Source organism: Salmo trutta, chromosome 6, assembly GCF_901001165.1.
Source record: "Salmo trutta chromosome 6, fSalTru1.1, whole genome shotgun sequence".
Taxonomy (NCBI): domain Eukaryota; kingdom Metazoa; phylum Chordata; class Actinopteri; order Salmoniformes; family Salmonidae; genus Salmo; species Salmo trutta.
Genome location: NC_042962.1, coordinates 57679739 through 57698848, shown reverse-complemented (window position 1 = coordinate 57698848; position 19110 = coordinate 57679739). Strand labels below are relative to the sequence as shown.

Below are 19110 nucleotides of genomic sequence, written 5' to 3'. Positions count from 1 at the left end.
CTACAATCCATTATACTTGTTATTAGAATCCAACATACTTATTATTACTATTATAATTATTATTATTATTATTATCGGCCTTCAACTGGAACCAGTAGCGACAAAACTGTAGGAGCTACCAACACAACTTTCAAATGTGCAGGCTATCTTCAGGTTGTATGAGATCTTCAGTTTCTTGACAATTTCTATTATGGAATAGACCTTCATTTCTCAGAACAAGAATAGACTGATGAGTTTCAGAAGAAAGTTATTTGTTTCTGGCCATTTTGAGCCTGTAATCGAACCCACAAATGCTGATGCTCCAGATCAACTAGTCTAAAGAAGGACAGTTTTATTGCTTCTTTAATCAGGACAACAGTTTTCAGCTGTGCTAACATAATTGCAAAAGAGTTTTCTAATGATCAATTACCTTGTTAAAATGATGAACTTAGATTAGCTAACACCATGTGCCATTGGAACACAGGAGGGATGGTTGCTGATAATGGGCCTCTGTACGCCTATGGAACAGTACATTACAGCCTGTGCTGTTAGAATGGGCCCTGGTACAGAGTCACAGAGACAGTAGACTACAGCCTGTCCTGTTAGAATGGGCCCTGGTACAGAGTCACAGAGACAGTAGACTACAGCCTTTCCTGTTAGAATGGGCCCTGGTACAGAGTCACAGAGACAGTAGACTACAGCCTGTCCTGTTAGAATGGGCCCTGGTACAGAGTCACAGAGACAGTAGACTACAGCCTGTCCTGTTAGAATGGGCCCTGGTACAGAGTCACAGAGACAGTAGACTACAGCCTGTCCTGTTAGAATGGGCCCTGGTACAGAGTCACAGAGAGTAGGCTACAGCCTGTCCTGTTAGAATGGGCCCTGGTACAGTCTACCCGTGCATGTTGTTCTGTTGATGGAACGCGTCAGTCAAGAATCTTCCAAGAGAAAGTCAATCGGTACACACAATCAATCAATCACATGTATTTTATAAAGCCCTTTTTACACACCATACAGATGTAGGATCTTAATTTGAGCCAGTTCGCAACAGCAGGAAAATAATCATGCAGCAAAAGGACATTTTTATTATTACTTGGATTGTAATTGTTGGACATTTTTGTATGTGTTGAAACATTCTATCTAACGGAAAATCAATTCTGAAATTTCAAAGTGGAAATTATTAACTTCAGAAGCCTTTTTAAACCTCAAATAAACTCCACATTTTAAATGCGCTTCCTCTTCATAGGGGGTAAAGGGTTTGTATGAGTTAATGACATTAACCCTATACCAAGTGATTCATGAAAACTACTGTAACAACAACTTACTCACTGGAGAAAATATTCAATCCTCAATGTCCGTTTGTTGTCTTTGTTAATCTATGCAATATTTATGATTGATGTCCACTATTATTCATAAGGGCGAGACATCGATTCACACCCATGGCAGTGATCCAAAACAACATGCACTCGCCCTTTTAACCTTGGGATGTTTTGTCTGATTGAATAGTTGATCGTATAGATATGGGTGTGGGCATTTGGCTGTTTTCAATTGTGGTCTCAGAGTTCCAAAAATATTAATGAATTTCTTAAAACAACCTACCCCAGTAACAATATAGCAGTCTCACAAATCACATTGTAGTTGATGGGTGTGGCCCTTACAGCTGAGAACGGTCAATGGCTATATATATATTTTTTTTTTTATATCATTTCATAATTTCATTGTTTGGATCAAGAATGGTTGTCAGGTCCCTAGCTATGTTAGAAAGGTCATAGAAACTACTGCTGGTTTCCATACTCCAGTTAAAATGCTATCATATGGCTACATGTTCATAACGCCGGCAGGAAAAGCTAGTTGTCAAACCTTGTCAGTAGACTTGAAAAACAATGTCATGTGAAACATCTATCCATCATATTCCTCTCTTCTCACAAGGGTGATTTAGGCATTCCCGGATTCAAAGGAGAGGTTGGATTCAAAGGAGAATCTGTAAGATATACAACCTGTCATAATGAATGTTTCTCTAATTCCATGGTTTAATAATGTACAATAGCAACCACGTGCATTTGTTGAAAGGCAGGTTATGTTGAAAGGCAGGTTATGCTGGCGCTGGTTTCTTTCTAAATGGGGTGCATGTCTATCTGAGCCGTCCTCCAAAGTTCAGCATGTTCAGTTCATTTATTTTGCCTTTGACATAAATGTCTCTTGCATTATCTAGCAATGAGACAACATCAAGGGTAGCAACATTTTCCACTTGGCTCTTCCTTCAGTCTAGGCCAGCTTTAAAGTGCTTAGTGCATGTTGAGCAGTTTGATGCTCCTAGGGACAAGTAAGTTTATCCACACCCGAAGTTGACTGCAACAACAATATATTCAATACATTTTATGGTGCTCTTAAAAGGCCATACAATAAAATATAACAAACACTAATGTATGATGTGGCAGCCATCTTGTTTGATTATGACGTCATTGCAGGGTGCACCTGGTGATCATGGAACGCTGGGTCCCATGGGAGAGGAGGGGAGGAGGGGAGAACGGGGTGACGCCGGGACTTCAGGTGCCGCTGGACCCAATGGAGAGAGAGTAAATCAGCTCTTTCACTCACTACAAGAACTTTGTCTGTCTCTCTCTCTTTGTCTCTTCCTCTCTCTGTCTTTCCTCAGTACATTCAATAACAGCAGAATTATTTGATTAAAATCAAAACCATTTAGCAAATTCTATTAAAACCAATTTGTAATTTCCAGGGTGCTCCTGGCAGTAAAGGTTTTCCTGGTCAGGATGGGTTACCTGGTCAAAAGGTAGGTTGATTTCTCTTTGAATCTATAGAATAAGTCAGCCGGTATAAGTCATTGAATAATAATATTATGCCATTCAAACGCCTCACTCCATTCTGTGATCAGGGTGCCCAAGGTGAGCGAGGACTGGGTGGGTCATCTGGTGCCAAAGGTGCCGATGGTGACCCAGGACGCACTGGAGAGCCAGGTCTTCCAGGGGCACGGGTGAGATAACACACCTCTACCTCTCGTCAGCATTCTCTATCACAGAATAATATTCCTTTGTGGTGACCATCACGCTCATGTTGATCCTAGATGAAAAAGACATGAGAAGTACATGAACAGAACCGCCTACAAAAAGAAACGTCCCCTCACTGTCAACTGCGTTTATTTTCAGCAAACTTAACATGGGCATATATTTGTATGACAGTCAGTATCTGGTGTGGCCACCAGCTGCATTAAGTACTGCAGTGCATCTCCTCTTCATGGACTGCACCAGATTTGCCAGTTCTTGCTGTGAGATGAAACCCCACTCTTACACCAAGGCACCTGCAAGTTCCCGGACATTTCTAGGGGGAATTGCCCTAGCCCTCACCCAGACGTGCTCAATGGGATTGAGATCCGGGCTGTGCGCTGGCCATGGCAGAACACTGACATTCCTGTCTTGCACGAAATCACGCACAGAATGAGCAGTAAGGCTGGTGGCATTGTCATGCTGGAGGGTCATGTCAGGATGAGCCTGCAGGAAGGGTACCACATGAGGGAGGAGGATGTCTTCCCTGTAACGCGCAGCGTTGAGATTGCCTGCATTGACAACAAGCTCAGTCCGATGATGCTGTGACACATCCAAATCGATTCCGCTCCAGAGTACAGACCCCAGTGTAATGCTCATTCCTTCGACGATATACGCGAATCCGACCATCACACCTGGTGAGACAAAACTGCGACTCATCAGTTAATTAAGAGCGCTTTTTACCAGTCCTGTCTGGTCCAGCGACGGTGGGTTTGTGCCCATAGGCGACGTTGTTGCCGGTGATGTCTGGTGAGGACCTGCCTTACAGCAGGCCTACAAGCCCTCAGTCCAGCCTCTCTCAGCCTATTGCGGACAGTTTGAGCACTGATGAAGGGATTGTGCGTTCCTGGTGTAACTCGGGCAGTTGTTGTTGCCATCCTGTACCTGTCGCGCAGGTGTTATGTTCGGATGTACCGATCCTATACAGGTGTTGTTACACGTGGTCTGCCACTGCGAGGACAATCAGCTGTCTGTCCTGTCTCCCTGTAGTGCTGTCTTAGGCGTCTCACAGTACGGACATTGTAATTTATTGCCCTGGCCATATCAGTCCTCATGCCTCCTTGCAGCATGCCTAAGGCACGTTCATGAGGATGAGCAGGGACCCTGGGCATCGTTCTTTTGGTGTTTTTCAGAGTCATTAGAAAGGCCTCTTTATTGTCCTAAGTTTTCATAACTGTGACTTTAATTGCCTACCGTCTGTAAGCTGTTAGTGTCTTAATGACTGTTCCACAGGTGCATGTTCATTAATTGTTTGTGGTTCATTGAACAAGCATGGAAACAGTGTTTAAACCCTTTACAATGAAGATCTGTAAAGTTATTTGGATTTTTACAAATTATCTTTGAAAGACAAGGTCCTGAAAAAGGGACGTTTCTTTTTTTGCTGAGTTTATTAATACTCCACTGCCTATTTATTTGGACAGTGATGTTAAAACATTTAATTTGGCTCTATACTCCAGCATTTTGGATTTGTTAATCTTTATTTAACTAGGCAAGTCAGTTAAGAACAAATTCTTATTTACAATGACGGCCTACACCGGCCAAACCCTCCCCTAACTCGGACAATTATGCACCGCTCTATGGGACTCCCGATCACAGCCAGTTGTGATACAGCCCAGGATCAAACCAGGGTCTGTAGTGACGCCTCTTGCACTGGGATGCAGTGCCTTAGACCGCTGCACCACTTGGGAGTCAATTTGAGTTTAAATGTTTTATATGAGGTGATTTCATACATACCGGTATCTGTTTTACCGTTTTGAAATGAATGCACTTTATGTATTTTTTTCTAGTACCCCATTTGAAGGGGTCATAAGTATTTTGACAAATTCACTTAAAGTGCATTAAATTAGGTCAAAAGTTTAGTATTTGGTCACATATTCCTAGCACGCAATGGCTCTACAGTCTTGTTGGATGCATTTGCAGTTTGTTTTGGTTGTGTTTCAGATTATGTTATGCCCAAAATAAATTAATGGTAAATAATGTATTGTGTAATTTTGGAGTCTCTTTTACTGTAAATAAGAATAGAATGTTTCTGAACACTTCTGCATTAATGTGGATGCTACCATGATTATGGATAATCCTGAATGAATGATGAGTGAGAAAGTTTCAGATGCACAAAGATCAGGCCCCAAAAAAACCTAACCTATTATCATTACAATAGATCAGCATTTTGGGGGGGGGGTATGATATTTGTGTGTTTGTAGATTTCTCACTCATCATTATTCATGATTCATTCATGATTATCCGTAATCATGGTAGCATCCACATTAATGTAGAAGTGTTCAGAAACATTAAAAATGCAGGGAGTGTATAATGCATGTTTTTATCTATAGACAGGCCAAATGTGAACCTACCTCTGTTTCTGTCTCTCTCTCTCCCCCATCCCTCTCTCTCTCAGGGAGGAGGAGGAGAGGATGGGGGACCAGGTCCAGCAGGGTCAGATGGTACCAGAGGTCGGACCAAAAGGCTTTACTGTGAGTAACCAGCACTTTATGGCGATCATGTGTGTGTGTTCCTTTCCACAATATACAGTAGAACCAGCTCCATTAAACCCATCACATTTAGAATGATGAATGAAATACTGTAGTTGTTTGAATGCGTCTACCATGGACCATACAATGTCAGGAGAGACACTGGAATGCTACTGATATGATATAAGAAGAGGGAAACATTGACATGTTATTGTGATTGTGGATCATTGTTCATTTGTCCTCACAGGGAGACCCTGGTAAGACAGGAGAAGTGGGGACCCCAGGTGTTGCAGGACAGAGGGTAAGTACACTACACTCATCAGGGGTTTAAATATGATTTTGTAGGTGGTGGAACTGCACCTCAAACTGGTTCATTTCCAAATATAAACTGGGTGGTTCGAGCTCTGAATGCTGATTGGCTGACAGCCGTGGTATATCAGACCGTATACCACGGGTATGACAAAATATTTATTTTTACTGCTCTAATTATGTTGGTAAACAGTTTATAATAGCAATAAGGCACCTTGAGGGTTTGTGGTATATGGCCAATATACCACGGCTAAGGACTGTATCCAGCACTCCGCCTTGCGCCGTGCCTAAGAACAGCTCTTAGCCGTGGTATATTGGCCATGTACCACACCCTCTCGGGCCTTATTGCTTAAATAAATCATTTTCGGTTTCCATTCTCTGCTTTTTCCCATTGTAAGCTGGTAGAACTCTGCTGTAGTACCTCATTGTACACACTGACCACTGAGGACTGTTTCTCATACAGGGGGTTAATGGGAAAGCTGGAGAGATGGGCGCTGGTGGCACTGCTGGTCCAGCAGTAAGTATCTGATTAATATGTTCCAATTAAACGATACATACCAACACAGTTTAATCATTAAATACTGTATGGGGTGATGGTAAGCTTAAACCGTTGCTGGTTTTCCTCTCCATACTTGACTTCTTTTAGGGAGTTGCAGGGAAGAGAGGAGAGCAAGGACCTCCTGGTATGAATGGCTTTCAGGTATGCTGTTTCACATGGGATTTATTGACCTTGTATTTACTAGAATAGAAACTAGTGATAGTACTAATCAGTAAAGGGGAAATGAGAACTATAATGGTGTGATGTATTTCAGGGTCTACCTGGATCTGCTGGTCCACCTGGAGAGTCTGGGAAACCAGGTGCTGAGGTACGGTATGACATCACGCCCGACTGTGACATACAATAACCTCTATTTACAGTTGGTTTATTTACAGCTTATTTATGTTACATTTCAACAATATGTTATTTCTTTAGATAATGAACTAAATGTTGTTATGTTGATAGACTCATGACTGGGTATGTATGCCTTTGCCTGCAATGGACCAAACAAAGGCACATATTAACCAGCCATGAGTCTGCCAACATAACGAAACACAGTCCATTCATTATCTATAGTAAGAATCTAGAAATGTTTTTGACTTGAGTTATAGATATTCAACGTTTCAGGGTTATTTAATGCTGCATTTACACAGGAAGCACAATTCTGATCTTTTACCCTATTATTGATAGCGGGTTGGCATTTATTGGGATGACTCATGTTCTGGAGGCAGCTCTGCAGGGAAGTTACTTGCTGGCACAGCCACAAAGACAGAAAATCTTATTTTAAACCTAACCTTAACCACAATGCCAACCTTTTGCCTAACACTAACCTTAAATTAAGACAATTTTTGTTTTCATACATTTTTATGATACATCACCAATTTTGACTTTCGATCTGGCCCATAAACGTCAATCTGCTGCTTGGCAAAATTGCTGTTCTGGTTGGTCAAAAGACCAATTAGTGGAAAAAGATCAAAATTAGACTGCCTGTGTAAACAAGTTCGAGTTGATTTGTCGTATGCCCACGATACACTTGGTATACACAGTCCAACGAAATGCTTACTTGCAGGTTCCCTCTCGACAATGTGACAACAATAACAAATAGTAAAAGATAAGAATACAAAAATAATAAGGAAATGAAAGTGGAATAGGGGATTCAAACAGCCTTTCTGTTGTGTTGATTAAATGTTTTTGCTATTGTCATTCCCAGGGTATCGCTGGAGAGGGAGGGGCTGCTGGTCTCACAGGGCCAAGGGTAAGCCATCTTAATATCTGATTTATCTATTCATTTGATGCCCATTTGAATACAACCCGCAATAGAGGAAAAGTAACCCTGCCCCTCTGCAGAGAAAATGTATCTTCCAACTGAAATCATAATCATATTGATATTTTTTCAATACAGAAGTACAATGACCTAATACATAATGAAAACCTATCGTGTGGCAAAATGCAGGTTTTTTCCCAATGCGGTTTTGTTTGAGTTCTTATCTTCACTAGTAAAATAAGGTTCATAACTAGGGCACTGTGTTATTGTTAATCATGTCACATGACCTGGATTTTAATCTTTATGTAAAGCTTTTTCATCAAACTGTCCCATTTTTTTTTTTTTACGTCAGATGGTCCAGCACCATCTTCAGACATTTGCTTTCATTTTTAGTCTAATTCTCATTTCTGGAAAAAGCTTTAAATCCAGGTCATGTGACGTGATAACTAAAACACAAGGCCCTGTTTATAACATACAGTGCTGTAAAGATGTTGTTTGTAGCTGACCAGTGGGTGATTGTATGATTGTATCGTAGGAGAGAGAGGTGATGTGGGAACTAACGGACTACCGGGGCCCAAAGGTATTTCAGGGGGGCCAGGACCAGAGGGACCAAAGGTAAGTACTATAGCACATCCCTTTAAAATATGTATTTATTTATTTGTGTCTTTATTCATTCAGTCATTTAACCAGGTTGTCAAATGACATCTCTTCCACGATGGAGGCCTAATGCAGATTAACAATGTAATGATAACCTCATATATCCATGTTATTTCCCACAAACATGATATGAGAGCTGTCTCTGTGTGTGTTCTTCCCCCAGGGTGGGTCTGGAACTAAAGGAACCGTTGGGGACATAGGAGCTGCAGGCCTACAGGGGATGCCAGGGGAGAGGGGTGTCCCTGGTTCTCCTGGTCCTAAAGGAGATGTGGTAAGTATCTGTGTTGGAGGGGAAAATATCAACCAAAACTTGGTTAAGTCCACAAAGTACCTCCAGAGTCCAAGACACTGGAAGGAACTACAAGTTGTAACCCTTCAGAGTGGTGTATTCCATGCTATAACTGGGTGGGTGAGGGTTCATTCTGCAGTCCTGTTCTGCTGACCCCTCTTCTCTCCTTAGGGGTCAGTTGGTGAGAAAGGAACCGAGGGTACTGCTGGAAACGACGGGCCCGGGGTGAGTTACCTTACACATGCTTGTCTACACATACCTATCTGAGTCACCTAAATGGATTACAGCAAGGATTTAAGCACAAATAACATCTTAAAATGTCACCCACAACAAAATTCTGTTAGGTTCAAGTTGAGTGATATGTCAAAATGTAGTGACGTCATCATAACCACTTTTAGGCCCTGGGTGGAGTGTAGTGACCTTTTGATGCACATTCTAGTTTCATTGGTTTCACAACCATAGTAAGTTGTTCACAGCAAGTTGTAGTATATTTGAAATCCTGTTTGTTTTTCATTTGAAGGGACTTCCTGGTCCAGTTGGACCAACAGGAGGCATTGGGCTCAATGGTGATAAGGTAAAGCACTCACTCACTCACTCACTCACTCACTCACTCACTTACTCACTCACTCACTCAAATGTATTCATGAAGGCCTCGTTACATCCTCAGTTGTCACAAAGTGCTTTAACAGTAACCCTGCCTAAACCCTAAAGGAGCATCCAGCATACAGTCACCAACAGCACTTAGACAGACAGACTAGATGAACATACACTGTTGCAGAGAACACCTATCCATATTAAGGCCTCAGTATCTACCACAGATACCCAGACAATATATTATATTTGTTTGGTTTAGGGAGAGGCCGGCCCTAAAGGGCCCCCTGGACGTCGAGGAGCGAGAGCAGTGGCCGTAAGTACTGCGATTCATTTTGTAAAATTATTGACACACGTGAATTACTGTAAGTTGTCTTGTGTACAATTGTCCCATAGTAAAAAAAGACAATTGCAACATACTGTTAATAGTTCTCATATACCTCTGTACTGACCTCTGACCCAACATCTGTTATAGGGAGCTTCTGGGGAGCCTGGTCCAATCGGTGCAGTAGGATTCCCTGGGTCTCCTGTGAGTGGCTTTCAAACAATGTGGGGGTCTGTCACGCCCAATAGTGTCAGCTATGACAGGCCCCTGCCCTGTTGTATTGTGTCCCTTGATGCTCTGTTAATTTGTCAACCTTGGCTTGGTGTTGTTACAGGTGTTGTCTGAACAGATTACGCTGCAAACATCCTCCTGTATAATGTGGAATAAACATTTCAGTAATGGTCAAAGTCAATAACCATTTCTATATAACCACATAGTAACTATATCCATGGTGAGACTTGGAAGTCGTTTCGCATGGCGATGAATCTGCCCAGTAATCATGGTCATTGTGTCCGACTCTTCGCAGGGTCCCGATGGGCAACCCGGGGTCAAAGGTGAACCAGGAGAGAGGGGTCAGAAGGGTGAGGCTGGAGCACAGGGACTCCAAGGAACAGCTGGTAAACTTGGTTCCCAGGGTCCTGATGGTGTGACTGGACTAAAGGGGGCCAGAGGAACACAAGGGGCCGCGGTGAGTGAATCGTACTGAGGGTGACGTATAACAGCTGGAGCATCCATACAAACACTTCACCATGGTATTTACTGTAGAAATAGACCTGATCATGGCTACTCAGCACAGAGTAGGAATGCTTTTCCAGGGAATTCACTGAATACGTAGTACAGTATGTTGATATTTTCTGATAAGAATTTCATCTGTCATTTTCAGGGTGGGTCTGGTTTCCCAGGATTCCCTGGGGGAGTTGGTGAAGTAGGCTCCGTTGTGAGTTAATCCTACTATCGACCAATCAAATCACTTTATACCTATGAGATCACCAATAAATGATTTCATAAACCATAGAACAATATAGTGAAATATGTTATTCCATTACTCAAGCTGTCTTTCCTCTCTTCCAGGGTGAGGTAGGGGCGCCTGGAGACATTGGTACCCCAGGGAAGGCAGGTACTCCTGGACTTAGAGGCGAGAATGGAGGTCCTGGGCGTGTAGGAGAGAGAGGGGCCCCGGGCCCAGCAGGTGCCCCAGGAGACAAGGGAGAGCCTGGAGAGGATGGACCAGGGGTAAATATGAGAGAGTTACAGAAGTAAAAGTTTTAGCTGTATCGTTCAAAGTGGTTTACAGAGCGAGACTTCTCTGCCATCCTCCATTACTCTATACTTCTTTTGCTAGACTAGGAAATATCTGAAGTCACCATTGGCCAATGGGATGGTCTTTGTTTCTGACAGGGCCCTGATGGGCCGACGGGACCACCAGGCATCTCAGGACAGCGAGGTGTTGTGGGCATACCTGGAGTCAGAGGAGAGAGCGGGATGGTTGGGCCCCCCGGTACTGCTGTACGTATGGAACTCAAGTTCACATTCACCATTCATTTCTATAGCCTTGAGAGTAGTATCACTATACACTGAACAGAGTCCCAGTCCAAGACTCAGTCAGATATACAGTACACTCATACACTTTCCATTTGTGTCCTGACCAGTGATGTCACACTTATTTACCCAGGGTGCACCCGGAAAATCAGGTGCCCCCGGAAGTCGGGGAGGCAAGGGCGCTGTCGGTGCAGTCGGGTTACCAGGGGCAACCGGACCAGGAGGGGACCCTGGTCTTACGGTATGTGTTTTCACTTAATTGACCCATGACTGTTCTGTCTGTGGGTTCAGTGAACACATTTAATTCATGTGGAAATTATAATAGTTCCCCTGAAAAGCAAGTCTTTACTGTAACAGAAGGATACTGTACTATACAGCACAGGTAAAGTTAATGCAGCAATCCGTCTTTACAGGGTAATGCTGGGTCTGATGGGGTACCAGGCAAGGATGGACTTATAGGAGCCAGGGTAAGACACAGCTACAGATGGACAAGAAACTTTATGGAAATGTATGATCAAACCATTTCACCAGAAAATCTGTCTGTCTGTCTGTCTGTCTGTCTGTCTGTCTGTCTGTCTGTCTGTCTGTCTGTCTGTCTGTCTGTCTGTCTGTCTGTCTGTCTGTCTGTCTGTCTGTCTGTCTGTAGGGAGATAGAGGGAATCCTGGTCCTGAAGGTCTTGCTGGAACTCCGGGGCTTCATGGCTCTGTTGGGCCAGTCGGCACCTCTGGTGTCCCTGGGAAGAGAGGAGACAATGTGAGTGATCTGGACATTGCCACAATGCCATCGCAGAGTTAATTGCCACACCAACGTTCAGAGCCTTCTAGCCTTGAACCATGACTGTAGACCCTTATGGCGTTAGAGGTCATAGGAGTCTACAGTGTTTGAAGTCAAAACACAGTACGGAAAAGTATGCACTCACTACTGTAACTTACTACTGTCTTGTCTGGATGAGAGAGTCTGCTAAATGACTAAATGTAAAAATGTAATGTTTCAGGATTAAGAGCTGTCATGCTCTGAGTAGATGTGACAAGGTTGGTAGTAGTAAACTCATTTCAGGTTGTTTGATTTGATTTCTCTTGACATTGTTTTTTTGTTTTTCAACACTAGGGTGCTAGAGGGCCTCCAGGACCCCAGGGACAATCAGGGATCCGGGGGACGCTGGTAAGAACACCTCTCTAACATTTCCTATGAAGTAAGTACACTACTAGTGGTAGTAGTATGCCTGTTGATGAAGTAGAGTACACTACTAGTGGTAGTAGTATGCCTGTTGATGAAGTAGAGTACACTACTAGTGGTAGTAGTATGCCTGTTGATGAAGTAGAGTACATACTACTAGTGGTAGTAGTATGCCTGTTGATGAAGTAGAGTACACTACTAGTGGTAGTAGTATGTCTGTTGATGAAGTAGAGTACACTACTAGTGGTAGTAGTATGCCTGTTGATGAAGTAGAGTACACTACTAGTGGTAGTAGTATGCCTGTTGATGAAGTAGAGTACACTACTAGTGGTAGTAGTATGCCTGTTGATGAAGTAGAGTACACTACTAGTGGTAGTAGTATGCCTGTTGATGAAGTAGAGTACACTACTAGTGGTAGTAGTATGCCTGTTGATGAAGTAGAGTACACTACTAGTGGTAGTAGTATGCCTGTTGATGAAGTAGAGTACACTACTAGTGGTAGTAGTATGCCTGTTGATAAAGTAGAGTACACTACTAGTGGTAGTAGTATGTATTTTGATGAAGAAGAGTACACTACTAGTGGTAGTAGTATGCCTGTTGATGAAGTAGAGTACACTACTAGTGGTACTAGTATGTATTTTGATGAAGTAGAGTACACTACTAGTGGTAGTAGTATGCCTGTTGGTGAAGTAGAGTACACTACTAGTGGTGGTAGTATGTATTTTGATGAAGTAGAGTACACTACTAGTGGTAGAGTATGCCTGTTGATTAGTACATACTGTATAAACTAGTGATATGCAAAATCTGTTTCCTTTTTTCCTGAACCAATATTGGTATCATATCGGTTTGAATGAATAGCATGGAAACAGTTGAGTAACATTGCACTTCCATGGCTTTGTAAAGTTCAGACAGCTGCTTGCTGATTGCCCATTGGGTCAGGTGTGAATGCCTGTGGTCCTAACCTACCCAACCAGTTCGAATACAATGGGAAGCCCGTTCCAAGTTTTAATGTCACATGCAGTGAAAAGCCTGTCTTGCAAACTCAAAACCCAACAGCGCAATAATCAATAACAATGTATTATTAGGGGAAAAAACACACAAGAAATAAGAAATATGATATACACAATAAAGTAAGTAAGCATACTATACTGTATACAGGAAATATTTAAAAAGTCAGTTCCAATACCATATTTACATGTGCAGGGATACTGGAGTGATGGAGGTAGATATGTATAGGGGTAAGATGACTAGGCAACAGGATATAAGTTGAACAGAGTAGCGGCAGCTTGCATGTGAGTAGGTGTGTAGAGTCAGTATAAATGTATGTGCAAATTATGTGTGAGTGTGCAAATGATGGAGTGAGTGTTTGTGTGTGTGTGTTGGAGTGACCGTGAGTGTGTAGGTCCCTGTGAGTGTGCAAAGATTTAAATAAAAGGTCAATAAAGATACAGAGTTAACTGAGATTGTCTGTGTAGCTATTTTGTTAGCTGTTGATCAGTCGTATTGCTTGGGGATAGAAGCTGTTCAAGAGCCTGTTGGTTTTAGACTTGATGCACCGGTGTCTCTTGCCGTGCGGCAGCAGAGAAGTAGTAGCCATAGTAGTAGCCATAGTCTATGGCTTGGGGGGTTGGAGTCTTTGACGACTCTATCGCCCATCAACAGGCAGTGAAGTATACTGAAGAGCCTGTGAGAGGGTTTTGTGTCTACAGAACCGCTATCACGATATGCCCTGCTCATATCGATATCAATATCAAATGATATCGAAATCACATTGAATTCTCAATATTGGTGTCCAGCACTAACATGAACCTTTGCTACTGACACAGGAACCTGTATCTATTGACAGACCAGTAAAGCCATGTTGTATTAGTCTCAAAATGAGTGTTGATCTGGATAAATCTGCTCACAGTCATTTACAGCAAATGTTCATGTCTTTTTTTTTTATCCTAGGGGCCTCAAGGGCCACAGGGAGACAGGGGAGCCAAAGGAGACCAAGGAGAGAGAGGGCAGAAAGGCCACAGAGGCTTCACTGGATTACAAGGCTTACCTGGGACAACTGTGAGTAAAAACTGACCAAGCACTATTAAAAGGCATAATCTGTCATTTAATTTATGGAAAATCGTATTAACTTGGCAAAATCAATGAAATGCTTTTATTATTAATTATGTCAGTCAATAACAGGCTAACCAATGGCCTTCTGTTTGTAGGGACAATCTGGGGATGTTGGAGCTCGAGGAATTGTAGGACCTACTGGACAGAGAGTAAGTACACTGAATAAGCTGTCAATGCCTCAGTATAATGGTCAATTTGTGTGTGCTGTTTGTTTCCCTTTATAAATCCCATTGTGTTTCTCATCAGGGGCCCCCTGGTGTGGTTGGCCCCGCAGGAGGTGATGGACAAATTGGGCTGACCGGGCCCATGGGCTCCCCTGGATCAAGAGGAACCAGTGGAGACATCGGACCTCAGGTGAGACGTTAGAGACTAGTGGTTCTGTTGTCATTATGCTGGTTTGATCCGCTATGACTTTCAAATGGATGTCAGAACAAACCAGGCTATGGATGTTGATAAATTGCTTCTCCAATAGAATTGCTTGTTAGATTAAGCATGAAAATAAGTCATACCTGTGACACATTCAGTGTTTCTAATGCAAAACAAGCCAACAAGCAGACATGGCATATCAAAGGACAGTAACATACCTGTTTCTTGACTTCTCTCCTCTTTCCCAGGGGCCTCCTGGGGATGCTGGTCCCCCTGGTCCCCCAGGGACCCCTGGCCCTCCCACTGCTGGGGCTGATATGTTCGGCTTCAGCAGCTCCTTCGACTACGACGAGGACCAGGATGGACCACCTCCACCCACAGAGTTTAACGGGGATGAATCAGCCCCCCCTCAACCCCCTCCAGAGTCCAACTGGGACGACTCCGGCCCCCATCCCCCTCCAGAGTTCAACGAGGATGAGGCGCGTCCCAATAATGCCTCGACCGTCCTCGGGGCAGACCAGGGCGTCCAGACCACGCTGAAGAGCCTCAGTGGAAACCTGCAGAACATGAAGTGCCCCGATGGCAGCCAGGCCAACCCCGCCAAAACCTGCCAGGACATCAAGCAGTGCCACCCCCTTAAAAAGACCGGTAGGTCCACTTTTCGCAAGACTGTGTCTTCTTCTCTTGTTTTTAACTGCTTTTAATTTTGCCTTACTTTACTCAAGCTTTTGATTTGCTGCGACGTAGTTAGGGTGTTATAGATGAATTAATGGATGGATATACTCGTTAGTTGATATTAACTTTATTGACAAGTGGAGTCCGTGTGTCTAATAGATGATGAGTTAGCTGATATGTATCTACTGTATGATCTGATACTTGGTCTTTCCATGTCCAGGAGACTACTGGCTGGACCCCAACCAGGGCAGTACCAAGGATGTTATCAAGGTGTTCTGCAACATGGAGACTGGTGAGACCTGCATCTCAGCCCACCCCATCTCAGCCAGCATCCCTCGCAAAACATGGTGGACCAAATCCACTCCCACTGCCAGCAAACCTGTCTGGTTTGGAGCAAATATGAATGGAGGAACTAAAGTGAGTATATAAAATATACCCGATGTCTATTCAATGAACGCAAGTAGTATATAGATGATAGCTTTACACTGTGGATACCTCTAAAGCGGCCAACTGCTTCTATGAATAGACCAGCTACCATACTGTAGAATAAATTCACCAAGCACAATACTGCTTCAAAAACATACATCCTCTGCTGCCTTGATTATATAGCAATTGAAGACTTCTTTCTGTCAGAAAAATAGCTGGAGATGTTTGTGAAAAACTGTTACACCTCCAGGTGTATTTTTCTAACATTGATGTAAATGCTGATTAATGTACAATAGTGTCCCTGTGAAATACTTTTTTTCAATAAACTTCTGATTCCAGTTTAGCTACGGCAACAAGGAGGAGCTGCCCAACGCCGTAACCATTCAGATGAGGCTGATCCGCCTGCTTTCTAAGGAGGGTGTCCAGAATGTCACCTACCACTGCAAGAACAGCGTGGCCGTGAATGACGGAGCCACAGGCAACCTGAAGAAGGCTCTGATCCTCAAGGGCTCCAACGGACAGGAGGTCAAGGTTCAGGGCAACTCCCGCCTCAGATACACTGTCCTGGAGGATGGCTGCTCCGTAAGTCACCTAACTACCTTCCTACAGTACCTACCTACCTATACCTACTTCTACCTACAGTACAGTATACCTATCCTACCTATCTACCTACCTACCTACCTATACCTGCCTGCATACCTACCTACCTATACCTACTTCTACCTACAGTACAGTATACCTATCCTACCTACCTGCCTACCTACATACCTACCTACCTGCCTGCATACCTACCTACCTACCTACCTACCTACCTACCTACCTCCCTACCTACCTACCTACACCTGCCTGCATACCTACCTACCTATACCTACTTCTACCTACAGTACAGTATACATACCTACCTACCTACCTATACCTGACTGCCTACCTACCTACCTATACCTACTTCTACCTACAGTATACCTAGCTACATGCTTACCTACCAGCTATACCTACTTCTACCTACAGTATACCTACCTACCTAACTACCTACCTATACCTACACTACCGGTCAAAAGTTTTAGAACACCTACTCATTCAAGGGTTTTTCTTTCTTTTTTTACTATTATCTAAGTCCATTCTGCTGCCAATGTTTGTCTATGGAGATTGCATGGCTGTGTCCTCGATTTTATACACCTGTCAGCAATGGGTTTGGGTGAAATAGCCGAATCCACAAATTTGAAGGGGTGTCCACATACTTCTATATATAATGTACCTACCTACCTACCTACTATGGCTTTTGCGGTGGCTCTATTACTGCCACACCGGCAGTCATGACAGCAGTCAAATTCAGCTTGACAGTTGAGTCATGGTAATATCTTATGCACTCTGGACATGCATTAGGAGTACCCAACTTGCTAACTATCATCAGGTCGCTAATGGCCTGGTACTCAGGGCTCTATTGTCCCTCCATAAATTCCTAATGGTCTAGTACTCAGGGCTCTACTGTCCCTCCATCAGGTCCTAATGGTCTGGTACTCAGGGCTCTATTGTCCCTCCTTCAGGTCCTAATGGCCTGGTACTCAGGGCTCTATTGTCCCCCATCAGGTCCTAATTGCCTGGTACTCATGGCTCTATTGTCCATCCACAAGGTCCTAATTGCCTGGTACTCAGGGTTCTATTGTCCTTCAATCAGGTCTTAATGGCCTGGTACTCAGGGCTCTATTGTCCCTCCATCAGGTCCTAATGGTCTGGTACTCAGGGCTCTATTGTCCCTCCAACCACTCTGACATCAATGCAAATGCAATCGAAAATCACATAAAAAAAATATATAAAAACAGTATGTGCTTTTAAGACTCACCTCACGGTGATTGAAATAATGTCATGACCGCCACAGCCCTACTACCTATCTATACCTACCTGCCTGCCTACCTACCTACCTACCCGCCCGCCCAACCAACCAACCAACCAATCAACCATCTACCTACATGCGTTGTTGAATGTTTGAATCAAGTGTGCCAAAGTTGGTTTGGGAAGTGGGAACAAAAGCCTACCCACCCTGTCTTTTAGTATTGTATTATTTGCTAGTGCTAAAGCAGCAGCTACTCTTCCTGGGGTTCACACAACACATAAAACATGATATAATACAGAACATTAAGAGACAAGTACATCACAAGGACAGAACTACATACATTTAAAATACGTATACAAGCTTTCATACAGGTATGCCTTCATAATCATCTGATTATGTGGTTCTGTCCTATTGTTTACTTGTTTACGTTGTATTGGACAAGGAGTTGAATTCAGAAGTATAGCTACGGTATGTCTTCTTCTCCTGTGTCTGCAGAAATCGAATGGAGACTGGGGCAAGACTGTGATTGAGTACAGAACTCAGACGCCAGCCAGACTACCTATCGTAGACTTGGCCCCCATGGACATAGGCAAGGAGGACCAGGAGTTTGGCCTGGACATCGGACCTGTGTGTTTCTCCTAAACCCAACACACATGGATGGATGGATTTATTTAACCCTACGAGGAGTGAATTTTTTAGAACGCCATCCTCAATTCTGTTTAAAGAGGCAATCTGGATTTCAAACAACAAAAAAGCACTCACTTTTTAGTTACATTCTTCAAGAATCAATGGCTATATATCACTCATTTAAAAGATTGCCCCTTGAAGAATTAGGTTTCAGTTCAATAACTAATAATGAACAACAACCCCTTGTGATGTCATCAATTAGAATCGGTTGGAATGTTGTCGTCCATTCTCCTCCAAAGGGTTAAACATTCCCAAGACTCTTGGACTACCTGCTGAAGCAATCAGCTTTGTACATAAAGGCAGGGCGGAGAAACTACAGTACAGTATATGTCCTGCCTGCTACTAAAATATTTATTGCTTCTTTCCAAGAAACAACTAAAGTTGTTAGTGCAATGGTACTGGTAGTAATTACTATTGAGGAATGCAGGTGAATTGTATTAAGAAGATTGTGTCATAATGGAGTTTCAGGGCCTGAAGGTTTAAGCTTGTTGAAAACATGACAATTTATGGAACTTAAGTGTCAGTGTCGTATGACATTCCATCATACATTTCTTTACCAGTTTCTCAGTGAATGCCACTAAATAGATATACTGTCACTTGATGTAGAGACAAAACAACAACAATTGTATTCCTTTTTCTAATGTAAATTCAACATAAGAATGTCAATTGCTCTTCACATGTTTATTATTCCTGTTTATTATTGATATTATGATATTTTCTTCTTTCGACTGATGGTGTTACACCCAATAAAATGAATCTCATGCCCTTTTCAGTCAATCTGGTTTAAGGTTCAGGTCAGGATAAATAGAAGAAATACC

At 43.0% G+C, this 19110-nt stretch overlaps 1 protein-coding gene across 1 annotated transcript; it reads left to right on the top strand.

Moving 5' to 3' along the window:
- The first annotated feature begins 5448 nt into the window (after positions 1 to 5448).
- LOC115195170 (collagen alpha-2(V) chain-like) lies at positions 5449 to 19069 on the top strand. The gene is made up of 27 exons (XM_029754969.1): positions 5449 to 5509; positions 5754 to 5807; positions 6279 to 6332; positions 6462 to 6515; positions 6628 to 6681; positions 7564 to 7618; positions 8153 to 8232; positions 8438 to 8545; positions 8735 to 8788; positions 9084 to 9137; positions 9417 to 9470; positions 9630 to 9683; positions 10006 to 10167; positions 10363 to 10416; positions 10551 to 10712; positions 10878 to 10985; positions 11152 to 11259; positions 11432 to 11485; positions 11665 to 11772; positions 12127 to 12180; positions 14146 to 14253; positions 14403 to 14456; positions 14554 to 14661; positions 14922 to 15321; positions 15569 to 15765; positions 16114 to 16356; positions 18101 to 19069. The coding sequence occupies exons 1-27, from the start codon at positions 5450 to 5452 to the stop codon at positions 18245 to 18247; spliced, it is 2802 nt and encodes a 933-aa protein (XP_029610829.1). The 5' UTR covers position 5449; the 3' UTR covers positions 18248 to 19069.
- The last annotated feature ends 41 nt before the right edge of the window (positions 19070 to 19110 follow it).

Excerpts from the sequence above, each read along its gene's own strand:
- LOC115195170 (XM_029754969.1), top strand. The coding sequence starts at position 5,450 with ATGGGGGACCAGGTCCAGCAGGGTCAGATGGTACCAGAGGTCGGACCA. Across the intron at positions 11,486-11,664 it reads ATGGACTTATAGGAGCCAGG|GGAGATAGAGGGAATCCTGG; the intron begins GTAAGACACAGC and ends GTCTGTCTGTAG. Across the intron at positions 14,662-14,921 it reads GTGGAGACATCGGACCTCAG|GGGCCTCCTGGGGATGCTGG; the intron begins GTGAGACGTTAG and ends CCTCTTTCCCAG.